This window comes from Fringilla coelebs, assembly GCF_963513975.1.
Source record: "Fringilla coelebs genome assembly, chromosome: 13".
In the NCBI taxonomy this organism is placed as follows: Eukaryota; Metazoa; Chordata; class Aves; order Passeriformes; family Fringillidae; genus Fringilla; species Fringilla coelebs.
The window spans coordinates 5,361,824-5,375,649 of record NC_140039.1 but is presented as its reverse complement, the minus strand read 5'-3'; the positions used below and the strand labels follow the sequence as shown (position 1 = coordinate 5,375,649).

The 13,826-nt window shown below is 42.2% G+C and overlaps 1 protein-coding gene across 1 annotated transcript in view; it reads left to right on the top strand.

Annotated features, from left to right (window-relative positions):
- Positions 1–3,862: 3,862 nt before the first annotated feature.
- IPPK (inositol-pentakisphosphate 2-kinase) overlaps positions 3,863–13,826 on the top strand; it is a 29,996-nt gene continuing 20,032 nt past the window's right edge. Inside the window, exon 1 of the mRNA XM_084214281.1 lies at positions 3,863–4,012. Within this exon, the coding sequence (XP_084070407.1) occupies positions 3,932–4,012 (81 nt within the window). The 5' untranslated portion in view covers positions 3,863–3,931. The remainder of the gene's footprint in view (positions 4,013–13,826) is intronic.

Genomic DNA, 13,826 nt, shown 5'->3' with positions numbered 1-13,826 from the left:
TTAGACATACAGTACGGAGTTCTTCTTTATGCTGTGTCTCTAACTTTATAACTCTCTCAGACTGTATGCAGCAATTAAAGTTCTTGGTAGTTATAATGTCTGTTTATCCATATCTGTGGTAAGTGTGTGCAAGCTCTTATCTGCTAACATAGATGTGGCTTTATCTTTATTCACATAAAGTCACCTTTCCTGTTACTTACAGCCTTATTCCTGAAGCCATGACTTCCTTATTTCTACAATGTTTTACTATGGCTCAAAGCACCACATATGCTTTCTAAAAAGCCACCGAATGACACACTCCAGTCCTATTGTAATATTTTTTTCTTTGTAGGGTCAGTGATTCTTAGTCAGTGTGAGATGGTGAAATGACAGTTGGAGCATGAAATTTCCTGCACTTCTAGTATGTGTGTGAAATTATGTAGAAAAATCAGGGATTCGAGAAATAACAGTGGCACGGTGCAGCCTGATATGAGAAAAAAGACAAAGCTTGAGCATTTGAATGATGTCAGTTACATAAGCATATTCCATTTCTGCTGGTCTGAGTAAAATAAAAGTATGAAACTCAATCCTATTTAAACAGAATTTTATCTTTTGAAACTGAAAATGGTGCAGTAGTTTGAAACAAATAGTAATAGTATTTTGTAGTGCAATTTCACTGTTGTATTATCAAGTCCATTTAATATTTTTGGACTCATTGCCTTGAATTTGTGATTTTTAAACATGATTTCTCCAGGCAGATGTTTCTAGGTCACAGGATAGGATCTTTTGTGTCATGATTACTCGTTCCATAAAGAACAAAATATTCTTTCTTTTATACAGAAGCCTCTTTCATTTTAGGAACCAGGAGAACTAAGATGTACCTATTATAGCAAAAATCTTTCTCATGAGCTTACAAGACCTTTGTATTATTGGCACCCAATTTTATTATGAGTCTCAGGTAAAGCTATTTTTTTCCTCTCAGATGTGGATTTAATGAACTTTTTATAGCAAAGAATGTTAACATTAAATACTTGCCTGATACTTTTTTTTCCTCCTCAAATTGAATATGTGAAGTGTTCTTACAATTCCCTGGTGAATTTACAAATTGCAAAAGACGGCAAATGAGAGAGTCCAGTGTTGATGGCTTCCCAATACCAAAGTATGCCAAGAAACAGGGATTGTGCCACAAAGCACAATGCAGTTACAGCACTCTAAGGAAAAGAGATCTCAGGCCTGTGGTGGCTCTTCTGACTCCTTCAAACCCCAAAAAAGAACTGCTGAGGGGATGAAGTGGGGGCTGGAGAACTGAAGGTACTTTTACATTAAGCATTCCTGCTGCAGTTTTAAACTCATTTGTTTACACACTGAAATACCCCAGGACAGCTGGCCATCTGCTGAGATCCCTGGGTGGGTTTTGCAGGTCACTGAGCTCTGTGCTCGCAGACCTCGAGGCACCTAATTAAAACCCACCCAGGTATGTCCACACCAGCTGCAGTTGCACCACCTGACAGGGGAATTCCGGTTAAGCAATACCTCAATGGCATTAATGGCACCAAAGCTTCTGATAGTTCAGTCCAAGCACGTTGTAGATAATACCTGGAATGAGTAATAAGACCTGATAATGCAGGGAGAAATAACATGTGTTAAATAGGCTTTTGTCCTTCCAGGTTTAAGTTTCACCTGTGTATTTTCAGAGCACAGCTTCAAATTGCCCAAGTGGTAGTTCTGCACCTTGGAATGCTGGAGGAAAAGGAGGGGAGGGAAGTGCCTTGCTGGAGAGAAGGATTATGTTAAAACTTGGTGTCCTCAGTGTTGTTGGTTTACCCATGCACTCAAACCTCCACTTTATTTTTAACTCTGTAGGTGTGCATTTTTCAGAACTATAAAAGAATGAGCTGTGCTAGAGTTCCTTTTAAAATTGAGACACATTAGTTTTGCCATTGCAAGACAATGCATTGGTATTATTTCCCTACATATTTCTCAGTGTAAGCCTAGTAAGTGTTCAAATACTATTTCCCTACAGTTATTTTTTAATGATAGTATCATAAATACCACAGTCTTACAGTCCCAACTGAAACTTCTTTATAGCACTCTTAGAAGTCAGAATAGTATGGTTAATTCTTGCATTTTAGATATGCATTTCTAGTAACACAGCATAGAGAAACTTTGCAAACGCAGATGACAGAAGCCTACTTTAAAGAAATCACTGTCATTATTTTCATCTTTATCAAATGGTCAAAGGAGCAAGAATTCACTTTTCATGTAGGCATGTATAGTATACTGAAAAAGGAAAAAGTGATTATCAGTATTTTAGCACATATTTTGTTTCACCTCTGTTTTTGAAGTTTAGTGAAATTGGATGATGTGTTTAATTACACCACACACATTTAAAAAAAAAGATCAGTGACTCATTGCAGATTTATGCAAGTTTTATTTTCAGCCTTCTAGGTACATCTTCTTTCTCCATCAAAAAGGCACTGTTTACTTCACTTTGACTTTCTTTTGAAAAGCTACAATAGAGTCAAGTTTGGGTACTATCCAAATTATACCGATGTTTGTTATACAGAGGAAAGCTTCTGAGTGTTAATGACCTCTTTTTGTGCCAGCCTGGCCCCTGTCATGAAGAGCCTTGTGAGGACACAGGAAAGAAAAGGGGGAATTTTCAGAGCGCTTAGGGATTGTTTTAAAATGGTCATTGAAGGGTAAGTTTCACTGCTTGTGGTCAAAACTCATAGTCATAAAAATTACTGGATTAAGGGTTTTAGAATTTAATCCTGTGTTTGTGATAGGGAGTTTGGATCTTTAGATTGTTTTTTAGTTATCATAAATCATGTATGTGTATATTCTTACTTGGGAAAACAGCTTAGTGTTTAATTTTTAAAGAATGTTACACAGATGTTCATCTTTCTGTTTCTAACACTGGGTATTTGAATGACTTGGTATATTGGAGCACAAGGCTAATTAAACAGACACTTGACTACGAGGGAAAACCTCTGTAAAACACAAACCAGCATAACTGGAAACTGTAGCTGAGCAGACATTGAAAGGGACTGCCCAGGGGGACCGTGGAATCACTGGAGGTGTTTAACTGGATGTAGCGCTTAGTGCCGGGTTTAAAGGTGGTGACAGGTTGTAAGTTGGACTGGATGGTCTTGGAGGTCTTTTCCAGCCTAATTGATTCTGTGAAAGGAAATCCCAAAGGGGTCAAAACCTGCCCGTGTTGGGTGCTGGACCGTGCTCGGAGCCTCTGCCCGAGCTCACCTTGCACACAGCGAGCACGTTCTAGGGGCGCCCCACACCGCGGAGCACACGGAGCTGGAGGGACCCATCGGGATCAGAGTCCGGCTCCTGGACAGCCGGAACCCCACCCTGTCCCTGAGAGCATCGTCCACACTCTGCCGGAGCCCTGTCAGCTCGGGGCTGTGACCGAGGGGAGCCTGTTCAGTGCCCGACCCCACTCTGGCTGGGTTCCTGACAAAGATGAGGTCTCGTCCCAGTCTCCTTCTCTCCAGGCGGAACAAACCAAGTGCCCTCAGCTGTTCCTCATAAGCCTTTCCCTCCCGGTCTTTCGCATCCCTGTGGCCTCCTCTGGACGCTCTCTAACAGCTTAGTCCCTTTTTTTACAGTGTGGTGTCCAAAACTACACACAGGACTGAGGGTGAGAGCACTGCGGAGCAGAACGGCACCATCCCCTTCATTGACCGGCCGTTCCCGAAGGTACAAGATGCTTTTCCGCCGCCGGTTCTGCCCGGGCGGCGCCTGAGAGCTCCCGCTGCCCCGGCGGCGCTGCCCGGCCCCGCCATGGCGGCGGCGGCGCTGCCCGGCTCCAAGATGGCGCCGGCGGCGGGCGGGACTTCCCGCGGCTGAGGGCGGGCGGCGCAGCCGCGATGGTGGCGGCGTGAGGCGGCGGGGCCGGCGGCTGCTCCTGCCCTCCGCGCGGCCCGGGCCGGGCATGGAAGTGGAGAAGATGGATGAGAATGAATGGAAGTACCACGGGGAAGGCAACCAGAGCCTCGTCGTCTCACACTGCCAGGTATGGGGGAGCCCCGAGCCGGGCCCGCGTGAGGGGGGCGGCCCGGCAGGAGCGGCCGCTCGGCCCCGGCGCCCGCCCTCGCTGCTTTCTTTCCCGGAGGAGTTTTCTGTCCCGGGGAGATCGGGCCCGTCCCGTGGGGAAGATGAGCTGGCGTTTCCCCGGGTCCTCCGTCACGGCCAGCAAGGATGGGAGGGAGAGCAGCCGATGGCCGGGCAGCTGCCGCCTGGAGATAGGAGCTGTGGGGAAAAGTGCTAAAAATTCGCCTTTTCCATCATCATTCCTGGGTGTGGGTGATGTGACAGGAGAAAGCGAGCTGGTGAAGGCGTGTGTTTCCCTTTGTCACCGACTCTGGCTCAGTGAGGAGTTTGAGCCCTCGCTGCAGTGCTGGGCCGGGCTCCCGACTCTAATTTAGGTTTTTGGCTTTGCTACGGAGCTGCTGTGGTGTGACCCCGCCGGTCACTTCATCCCCATTCTCTCTGTGTACCTGTTGGGCTGGTTTTTTGTTTTGTTGATTTCTTTTTCCCTTTTTGTTTGTCTGTTTTTTTTTTTGTTTTTTTTTTTTTTTTTGGGTGGGAGGGGGGCATGGGGGATAGAGGTTTACTTTATTAAAAAATACCAGTAAAATAGATTCAGCGTTTGAAGCAGTAATGATGAAAGAAGCTGAACCCAATCAAGCAGACTCTGTGTCAGTTTATGCAGACAGTGTATTCGTGTCCCCCTTACATGTGCATTATTTACTTAATATATTGGGATACATGCCCCTTGAAAGAGTTTATTCCTTTTCTAAAAAGTGCCTGTGGCCGTGTTTGTGCTTTAAAGATGTAGTTGTATTTTAGTTTGAAAGCTGGTATGGATTTGCCACAGAATGTTCTTGATGATTCATAGATCAAAACTCAGCAAAGCCAGAATGTTGAAATGTAGGATTTTTGTAGAAAAATATCTATAATAAGAGTTGAATCTTGAGAATAATTTTTAAAAATTATGTCTAAATGAACAACTGAAAATACTCAATTATTTTAACATCTGTTTTCTGTATTATAAGTATGAATTAGATGTAAAATATTAACAAATACCAAGCCTGAGAAAATGCTAGAAATCTTGTGGTGCTCTCCAAACTTTAGGAGGGGCACTTCTGTGGCTTTGGCTTTCCCCCCCCCTTTTTCTTTATATCAAATACTATTTAAAAGCAATTTTTGGTGGGAGAAGAACATGTATGATTTTGTTTCCTGTCACATTTAACTTTGAAAAAGGCAGTGTAGAAACTTCTCAGTCACTGGATGACGGGAATCAGGATAAATAATGGATTATTAGTGATGTAATTGTGATTATCTTTAAAGATGTGGAAAGTGGGGAAGTCAGCCAGTGATTCAGAATAGCTGCTGAGCGTGCCAGTTCTCTTTTTAACAAGATGCTAAAACTTTTTAAAGTTAGAGTGAAAGTGAAATAGATACAATTTTTCCTTTATAGACAACTTTGAAACAGTAAAGCTTTCATTTTGGATCTTTGTGTCTACTGATGACAAAGTCTGGTAAACTTGAAGCCTATAAATACTATTTAGATGTTAATTGTAACTTTGTGTCTCTTAGGAACAGGATATGCTTGCACCATTAATCATCGTTCTTGTGATCTGGTGTTAAGTTATTCTCAGGTTTGTGTGGATGGATCAGCAGCACAGCTAAGACATTTTGACTGCTCTCACTTCATTCTGTAGCTTCCCAGTTCATGTTTTTTGTGTATCAGTGCAGGAGGAAGGGATAGGGATTTGGTGGTGGTGGGAGAGGTATGAATGGATGCTCAGATACAAGTGAGAGGCCAGATTGGAACAATGCATGTGCTTGTGGTTTCCAGGTTCTGATGTGGAGTGGTGTTTTGAAATGTGGAGAGAAAGCTGCTCCCTACCTTTCTATGTCTAAGCCTCTCTTCCTTGCTTTTGGAAAATTTGAGTAGTAGTTTTGTTTTTTAAACTTCAGCAAAAAGTGAATCCCTGTCCTTTTGGAGAAGAGGGCATGAGCTGCGTTGCCTGTCACGAAACAAGGTCTGGGGTGTTGTGTTTGAACTCCTGCTCTCTGCACCGCGCCTTGGAGCGCTGATAACAGCCCTGGGCAAGGTCATGTCTGCAGTGCAGGGTGTGTGGGCTGGGGTGGGCAGCCTGGCTGGACACTCCTGTTCCAGCCTGTGAGGCTGTGGTGGCTTGGGGATGGACAGAAAGGGCTGTGAGGCCCATGGTTGTCACAGGGTGCTCTCCTGTGTTTAAGGCTCTGCTTAATTCCTGGGGTTGCTCCATTCCCTGTAGGTTGCCCTTTAAGACATGAATGTAACGCATTGTTGATCCAGTACAGTACCAAATTAAAAAGTTGGTCATGGAAAAGTCACATGCCCAGCAAACAGCTCTGCTGGCAGTGAGCTGATAAGCCCTGGACGCAGGCGACACGCAGCCGCTTTTCCAGTGTGTCCACACAAAGCTTTGTCTGGCACTGGGATGCTGGCATCCTATGGAATGTGCTCTGTTGTTTCCATGAAAGTGCTGTCAGTGCTTGCCGTACTTTTTCCTCTTGCTGGTCATTAGTCCTGCAGGATGTTACAGTGACAGGAGTCTCACTGTGTGCTGAAATCACTGCAAGTTGCCTCTCTTTTCCTTATCCCTCCAGTGCAGGATAAGGATCCTGAGGCATGGCATGGGCTACTCAACACATCTCTTCTTACAGTGGTAGCTTTATAGAGTTACTTTAATTACTTTGGCAGCATTTAGACAATGATCTGGTGAGTAAAGATGGAATGCCTGCCGAGCATTTCCAGTTCCCATTGTTATCACTGGAGCTCTGTGCTTGCTTGCTTGATGAGCACTCAAACTTCTGCTTTCATGAGTTTTTAAAGTTTCAGTTCTGGAGAATCTAAAGTTCCAGAAGATGTACAGAACTATGGTACAAATTTCTCTGGTAGTCAAGCTTTTCCTTTTGGTTTTTATTGAAGCTGTGAATGAATTAATTCAAATTGAAACTGAATTGTGGTCAAAAGGCCTTTGTGTAGTCTTGCAGTCTGATGAAGTGCTAGAATGATCAGACAACTTTCCTACCTCGTGATTCTAGTGTGAAATACAGCTGGTAACTCTGAGGTGTTAGTGAGACGTCTGTGCTGCAGGACAGATACAGACACAGCTCCACAAACCCACAACCAAGCACCATCACAGCCATCCAGGTGGTTTAGAAAGGAGGTTTCTTTTTCACAGAGTTTGTTAGTGGAGAGTTGCTCCTTCTGCTTCAAATTTGGCTTCAGATTTTATTAAAAAGAGAGCTGAGCACTGCTTTCCGTCCTCCCCCTACTCATGAGCAGTAGAGAGGGTTCAGAGGAATTGCTGTAGAGCAGTTATCTCCTGGCTAGCTGTTGTGTCTTTCTGCAGTGCAGATCAGACCTGGAAATCCTCCTTTGGAGTTCTGCACATCAGTCAGTTGTTTGCTCTTATGGGACGCTTAGCACTTCATTTCAAGAGGCTTCAGTAGATGTTTGTAGAAAGTAGCATAGGCAGCTCTAGGAATAATAACTTGGATTTCCTTCTGCTGTTGAAACATGTGCTGGTAGTCTGCAGTAGCTGCTTTATGACATGAAGTATGTACATCCCTCCTGGCCTCCGTTTTACTTCTTGTGTGTTGGGATATTGTGGTAACCAAAAGCCTAATTTTGAAATACATGTGAACATTGAACTTGTATTTCAGGATGAGTATGGGGAAGTGGAAAATGGGAGGCTTTTTCCCCCAGCTTGGTTTTTATTCAGTGAGATGGTCTAGAACAACCTGGTCATGTTGTTGCAAAAGGTTGTGGTTTATGGCTTCAGATGCCTGGATTGTTAGTGTTCATCTACTTTGTCTCTTGGAATGTTTGCAGCTCCAGCAGATATCTTTGGGTTTTGGTACAGGACTCAATTAGTAAATGCATGAACCATCTCCAGAGCATCTGTGAGCTTACAAGTAGGAAAAGGGAAAGGAGGGGAGATGGAGAAGGTAAGGGAAAGCAGCTAAGGAGTCTGGATGAGGGAGTCAAGCCAGCTAATGAAGCTCACAGAAGATTCTCAAAATTGGTGCCTGTAGTAAACAAATAATATGTCTTTTCTCTGTGATTTTTATTTCCCCTTCAAGACCTGTGGTAAAGATGGAGGATGTCCAGTGCTGCTTTAGAAGCATCCTTCCAAATCCTTGTGCTGGCTGCACAGGGGCCTGTAGTGAGCAGAGGTGCAGGGAGAGAAGGGGATGTGGTGTTTTAGCAGCAGTCTCTGCTTTCACTGCATCTGCTGGCATCTGCATTATGATGGCTGCAAAGCATGTGCAGAAAGTCACTTTCTGCAGAGAGAGAAGAGGGATTTGGTTTGGGACTTTGCAATAACTCTATAAGAAGGGGATTTGTGTCAAATCAGGGTAGATAATTGTTCCTCATAGTGCCTTTGCATTATGAAGGAGTTCTCCTGTGGCTGTTGGTTGTTTTGTTTATAAGAATAATTGCAAGTTCAGTTCTGTTGCAATAAACTTACTTGAAGAGAGGACAGGATTGTATGTTTAGACAAAAGGGTGTTGCTGAAAGAGTAGAAAGCTTCTGGTGAGAAAGAATTATCTGCAGCTTTCCTCTGGTCTTGTTTGGCAGAAAGGGATGATGCTGATCATTACTTGCCGTCTCCTTGAGAAAATCTTCTTAAGGTGCTTTTTCTGATGATGTAATTTTGTACAAGCCCCAAAACTTGTGTGGCCTGTTTCTTCTGTTGTTTTTTCTGTGTGGAGTTTCCTGAATCTATTTTGAACTATTGAAGTTTGTGTAAGTACTGATGCCCCCCCAAACTTCCAAGTTGTTCCTGAAAAATTCCAGATCCCTGACTATAAAGCAATTTTTTTTTCAGTTGTGTTCTGTTTTTTGTTCAGTTGTGTTCTGATTGTTTTTTCTTTTCATTAATATCTATAAGTGTCTTGATTTCTTGAAAATATAGAACAGGCTGATTATTTCTGTATTAAAGAATCTTCAATTAGGGAAATTTTGCTGTTCCTGTGGTTATAAATACAAGAGTTTATTAATAATGGCCTTCTCTGAACATTGCTCTAATGTTGCTCTGATGCTAAATATGGCCACATTCTGCTCTCTTAGTTCTTTTACAGAAAGGTATTACCAGAAAAAGCAAAATGCAACTTGTATTTACTGAATTTTAATTTGACTAATTGGGAAAGGCACAGTTATGGTAAGACTTGAACTTGAACTTAAACATTTTTATCTCCTTGATGAGATTCTGGTATTTACATTCCAAACCTGTGCTGATTCCTGCTTCTGATGGATTTGGCAATCGTATAATGTAGGAAGGAGTTCTGCATCTGATTCTGTAGAATTTTCTGCCTCTTCTGTTTAGTGTGGGGTTTTTTTCCCCCCCCTTTTTTTTTGTTTTGTTTTGTTTTTTGTTTTTAATTTCATGGGGCATTTCTTTGACCTGGACTCTCCAGCATTGTTTTTTTTAATTTTTTTTTTTTGGGGGGTGTGTGCATATCTCAGCAGTGTCTAACAAAACAGTGTTTAACAAAACCCCCACACCTGCACACCTTTTGCCTACTTAGACAAAAGGACAGGAAGACAGCTTGATGACTAAAGGTAATAGTCCTTCTTTCTTAGTTGTCATTGCTCGCGACTTTTTAGCATTTTATTTACTTTTTGCAAACAAGTAGGGGAGCTTCTGCCCAAATTGACTGAAGCAGCTATGAAAACCAGTTGAAAAAGCCAAGTATGTAATCAGGGTGTGTCTTCAGTGAAAAGAAAGGAAGAGATGCCTGTCTTGCTGGGAACAACAATGAAGTTTTTATGAACAGAGAGCAATCACCAGTTTGAGTTGGAATTTGGGAACCTTTGTGACACCTCTATTAAATTGTAGGATTCCTGGCATTGACCTTGGCTAATTGATATTTAGATACACATCTATGGTCAGTGGATAAAAAAGGACAGTTTTGTATTTGTTTGTGTTTAGTTCTTTGGCTAAACAAGTACAATGGGACTGTTGATGCCATAACTAATTGACCTAACTCTACTTGAGTACAATCTACAAAGGTTTTACTATAAACAAAGAATTAAAAGTTGAAAGTACTTCCAGTTCTGTGAGTTAGCTGTGAAGCTTTTTATTGACACACACTTCCCCCAAGTTATTAGACTGAATCAACATCAAGGAATTTAAATTCTGTATCAGGATTTCAATTCAATATTGTACTAGTGGTTAAATGTAAAGTTTTCTCATATTTCCCAGGTTTCTGCATTGAAAGGATGCTCTGAATGCAGGGTGGTTTAGTGTCTTCCATGAAGTGAAAGGTGCCACTGGGTAGCAGGGCTGAATGTAGAGAGGAGAGAGAGCAGAAAGGCAGCAAAAACTTTTCTTATATGAGTGCCTTAACTTTTGTAGCTGCAGGTGGGGAAACACAGCATGAGTGTGGATGGAGATGGGAGACAGAAGCTCTGTGCTCTAACACTAATCCCATATGACAGTGATCATTTACCTGCAGCAGCAGCAACACCTCTCTCCTCCCTGCAGAATACTTGTTTCAGAGGTGCTATCTTTTGCTGATAATGAGTGTTGGAGCAGACTTGTCTTTTGGTGACCTTCTTTGGAAATTCAAACTCTACTTTGGGTCTTTTTTTTTTTTTTTTTTGTGTGGCTTTTGAGAATGCTGAAGGCTATATCCAGTGAAAATGTAAAACAAATCCCAGTTTTTCAGTCAAGCTCAGGATGTCATTAGCCTTGATTAAAAATGATCCTGTTTTTTTTTCTGGTTGGGTTCAGTGCTGGCTCAAACTTGAATGGGCTTCTTTTGCAGTTGAGATCAAGTTGTTATCTCAAAAATATTTCTTTTGTGTCTGTAACAAGTGCTTGTAATGCAGTGCTGGAGTTTCTGTGCCTTTTCTGTATCTGCCCTCAGCTGACAGTGGCCATGGGTTGGTTGCTTTGGGTAAGGCAGCCTGGCTGACCCAAAGCTGTGCAGGAATGCTCAGTCTAAGAGCCTGCTTTATTCACTCTTTTGGTTCTTCCTTCCTCCCAGCTTTTCAGTGGCTCTTCCTTTTGCCTCAGTGGATTTGTCTGTGACATGGAATAAAGTGTCCAGGAGGTGTTCTGACCTTGAAGTGTCCTCCCTGACCTGCTTTTGCTCGGGAAGGAGCAGTCACTGGATTCTACATGAGCACAAGGCTTGCTTAGGTGCCTTCTGGTTGACTTGTTCTGGATGTTGAGGATTATTCACTTGTTCTAACTGTCCATTTAAATAATTAACTTCATTCTAATCCCTCTTACTGTTTTGACTCTTTATTTCCTCCCCCCCATTAATAATTTCCTGGAATGCCTGGTTTCCCCTGCATACCATCAGATGACTTGGCAGCTTAATGCTGGGAAGCGTGTGTTGCTGATAGAGGGGGCTTTAGAGCAGCTTAAAGGGAGGAAGCTTAGGTTGTGTTTTTATGTTCTGATTGGTACAACTTACCTGTTTGACAGATGGATGACGTATTTGATATGCTATTAAATGTTAAGGAGCATTTTTCCTTGTTTCACAGCAAGAACGTCAGGGCCATGTGCTGTGCTACCCAGGCAGTGCCAATGCACACTGAGGGCCAGGCATCAATGGGTTTATTCATCCTGTTCTCTCTCTGGTATGTGTTTCCACCTCATACCAGTGGGTGTATCACTTGATATCATTTCAGGTGCTCTGATTAGCTGCTTTGGCTGAAGGGCAGACATTTCCTTCTCACTCTTGCAGAGCGCAGTCATTAAATTCTCTCGGAATTGGTACCATCTGTGCATTGCAAGGTTATGGGAGCTTAGCTATAAAGTGAAACCTGAGGAAGTGCTTGACTCTCACGGGAATCAAGATCATAACCAAACAGAAAAAAAAATTGTAATGAGCACCTGAAGTCTGATGCAAGCTGTGAGCTCTGTGCTAAAGAAAACAAGTGTCATGGGGGGGTTTGCTTTCAAATAAGGGTTTGCCATGTTGAATGGTGTAAAGCCAGATGCCATGTCAGAAATCCTTTATTCATGTTAAGAAATAAAACCATTGTTCTTCAAGGACTCCTGTGCTAAATAAAAGAGTATTGTTCCTATTTCTGAATGCTTCTTTGCACTATGTGTGAGCAATTGCTAAACTTCCTCCATACTGGCAGGAAATGGAGCTTTCCTCACTTTGTTTTGTGTGATCTTATCCACCTTATGTAGAACAAAACTGAGTTGGAAAACAATTGTGTATGATACTACCAGTGTATTTCATTCAAAAGCTGCAAAATTTTCTAGTACTTAGTTTGTTTCCATCTCTCATAACCCCTCACATTGCACAGCACACTGACCCTGGATGAGGAGGCCTTTAAAAATGTCTTGTGTTGAGTACCGGGAAGGTAAGCTTTGGCTGAAGTGCCTGGGCAGTATGGTGGGCATGTTTTCACTGAATTCCACCATTTCTCAGAAGGACAAACTCTCCCTGTCACTGTCTTTTCTGAGATGTGAAGATAACACTTCTTTGTCCATTTTTTTCCTACCCAGAAATTGCATTTTCTGAATAGGAACCTATTGTTTCCTGTTCAAACCCCTAAAACTAGAATTGGAATTGAAGGGGTTGTGAGACGTAGATTTGGAATTAAAAAAAAAGAATAATTTTTTAGTTGGGAAATACTGCATGCAACTACTGTATGCTACTGCAGGAATAGCTTAATATCAGCTAAACAATTCCATAGTTCATGTTGAGTGCCCTTGGAACTGTCAATAATCAGTATTTGCATATCACTGTGTTCAGTTTGTCTCCCTCCCTTGGACTGACAGTTAGAATGTACTTTCTGTAGGTGCCATTGCTGTAGGTTGTTGTGAACCCCCAATGATTAGGTAGCCCTGAATAACCACAGTGGTAGGTCTGGCATCCTTGGAGCTGTGTTTGGTAAGTTCCTGGGAGCTCTTCGGGGTCAGCAAAACAGTGAATTAAGTAAACAAGTATAAAGAAATTCTGAGCCTTTATGGACACTATTTTCTCCAAAAGTATTTGACTTTGTATCTTCGTTTCCTTTGGCAGTGGCTGGTGGTGGTGTGTGAAAGTAGTTTCAAAAAATAGCAGAGTAAGAATTGTAGAGAAGATTTGTTACCAGTCTTTGAGAGTGTTTCACCTCGTGTTTATAATTGGAAACTTGTGACTTTAATATGCACAACTTCTTTTTTAAAAGAAAGTTGGGTTTAGTTACTCTGTTTCTGTATTGTGTGCCTTTTTAAGCAGCAGGTAGGTAACTTTGTCATGTAAAATTGCAAATAGTGCCTGCAAAAATACTGCTGAGTTTTTAGCTGCCAGAATTTATGAGGTGTTGTGGAGTGAGGGAGATGATGGGTGTGGGAAGGGGGGTGGAGTTCCTTTTGGGACTTAAAAAGTTGCTTCTCAGAGTCTTGTTCTCTACCGGTGGATCTTGCATATGTGAGCCCAAGTTGGGAATCAAGGAGATGAGAATCTTTTCCAGTTTGGAAGATGTCAGAGTAATGCTTTGCCTCCAGACAAAAGCAGTTAATGTGTGCTGCTTAGAATAATAATAGAGTAATAACAAATGACGTGAACCTGCTTATTTGGAGAAGGAGAAGCTCATGTTTCCCAGGCTTTGTGTTTGGACAGGCCAATTCGTTGTGGTTTTGTACAGAAACTTATTTTAAACCTGCATGAGAATAGGGAAAAGACACGTCTTTCTGTATATCTAAGCAATTTTACCAGCAGTTGAGCTAATTTTAATTTTTCCTATTTCTTTCAGTGCCACCAGCTCTTATCTAGATTTTTGTTACAAATGTAGCAAGAGACCTGAA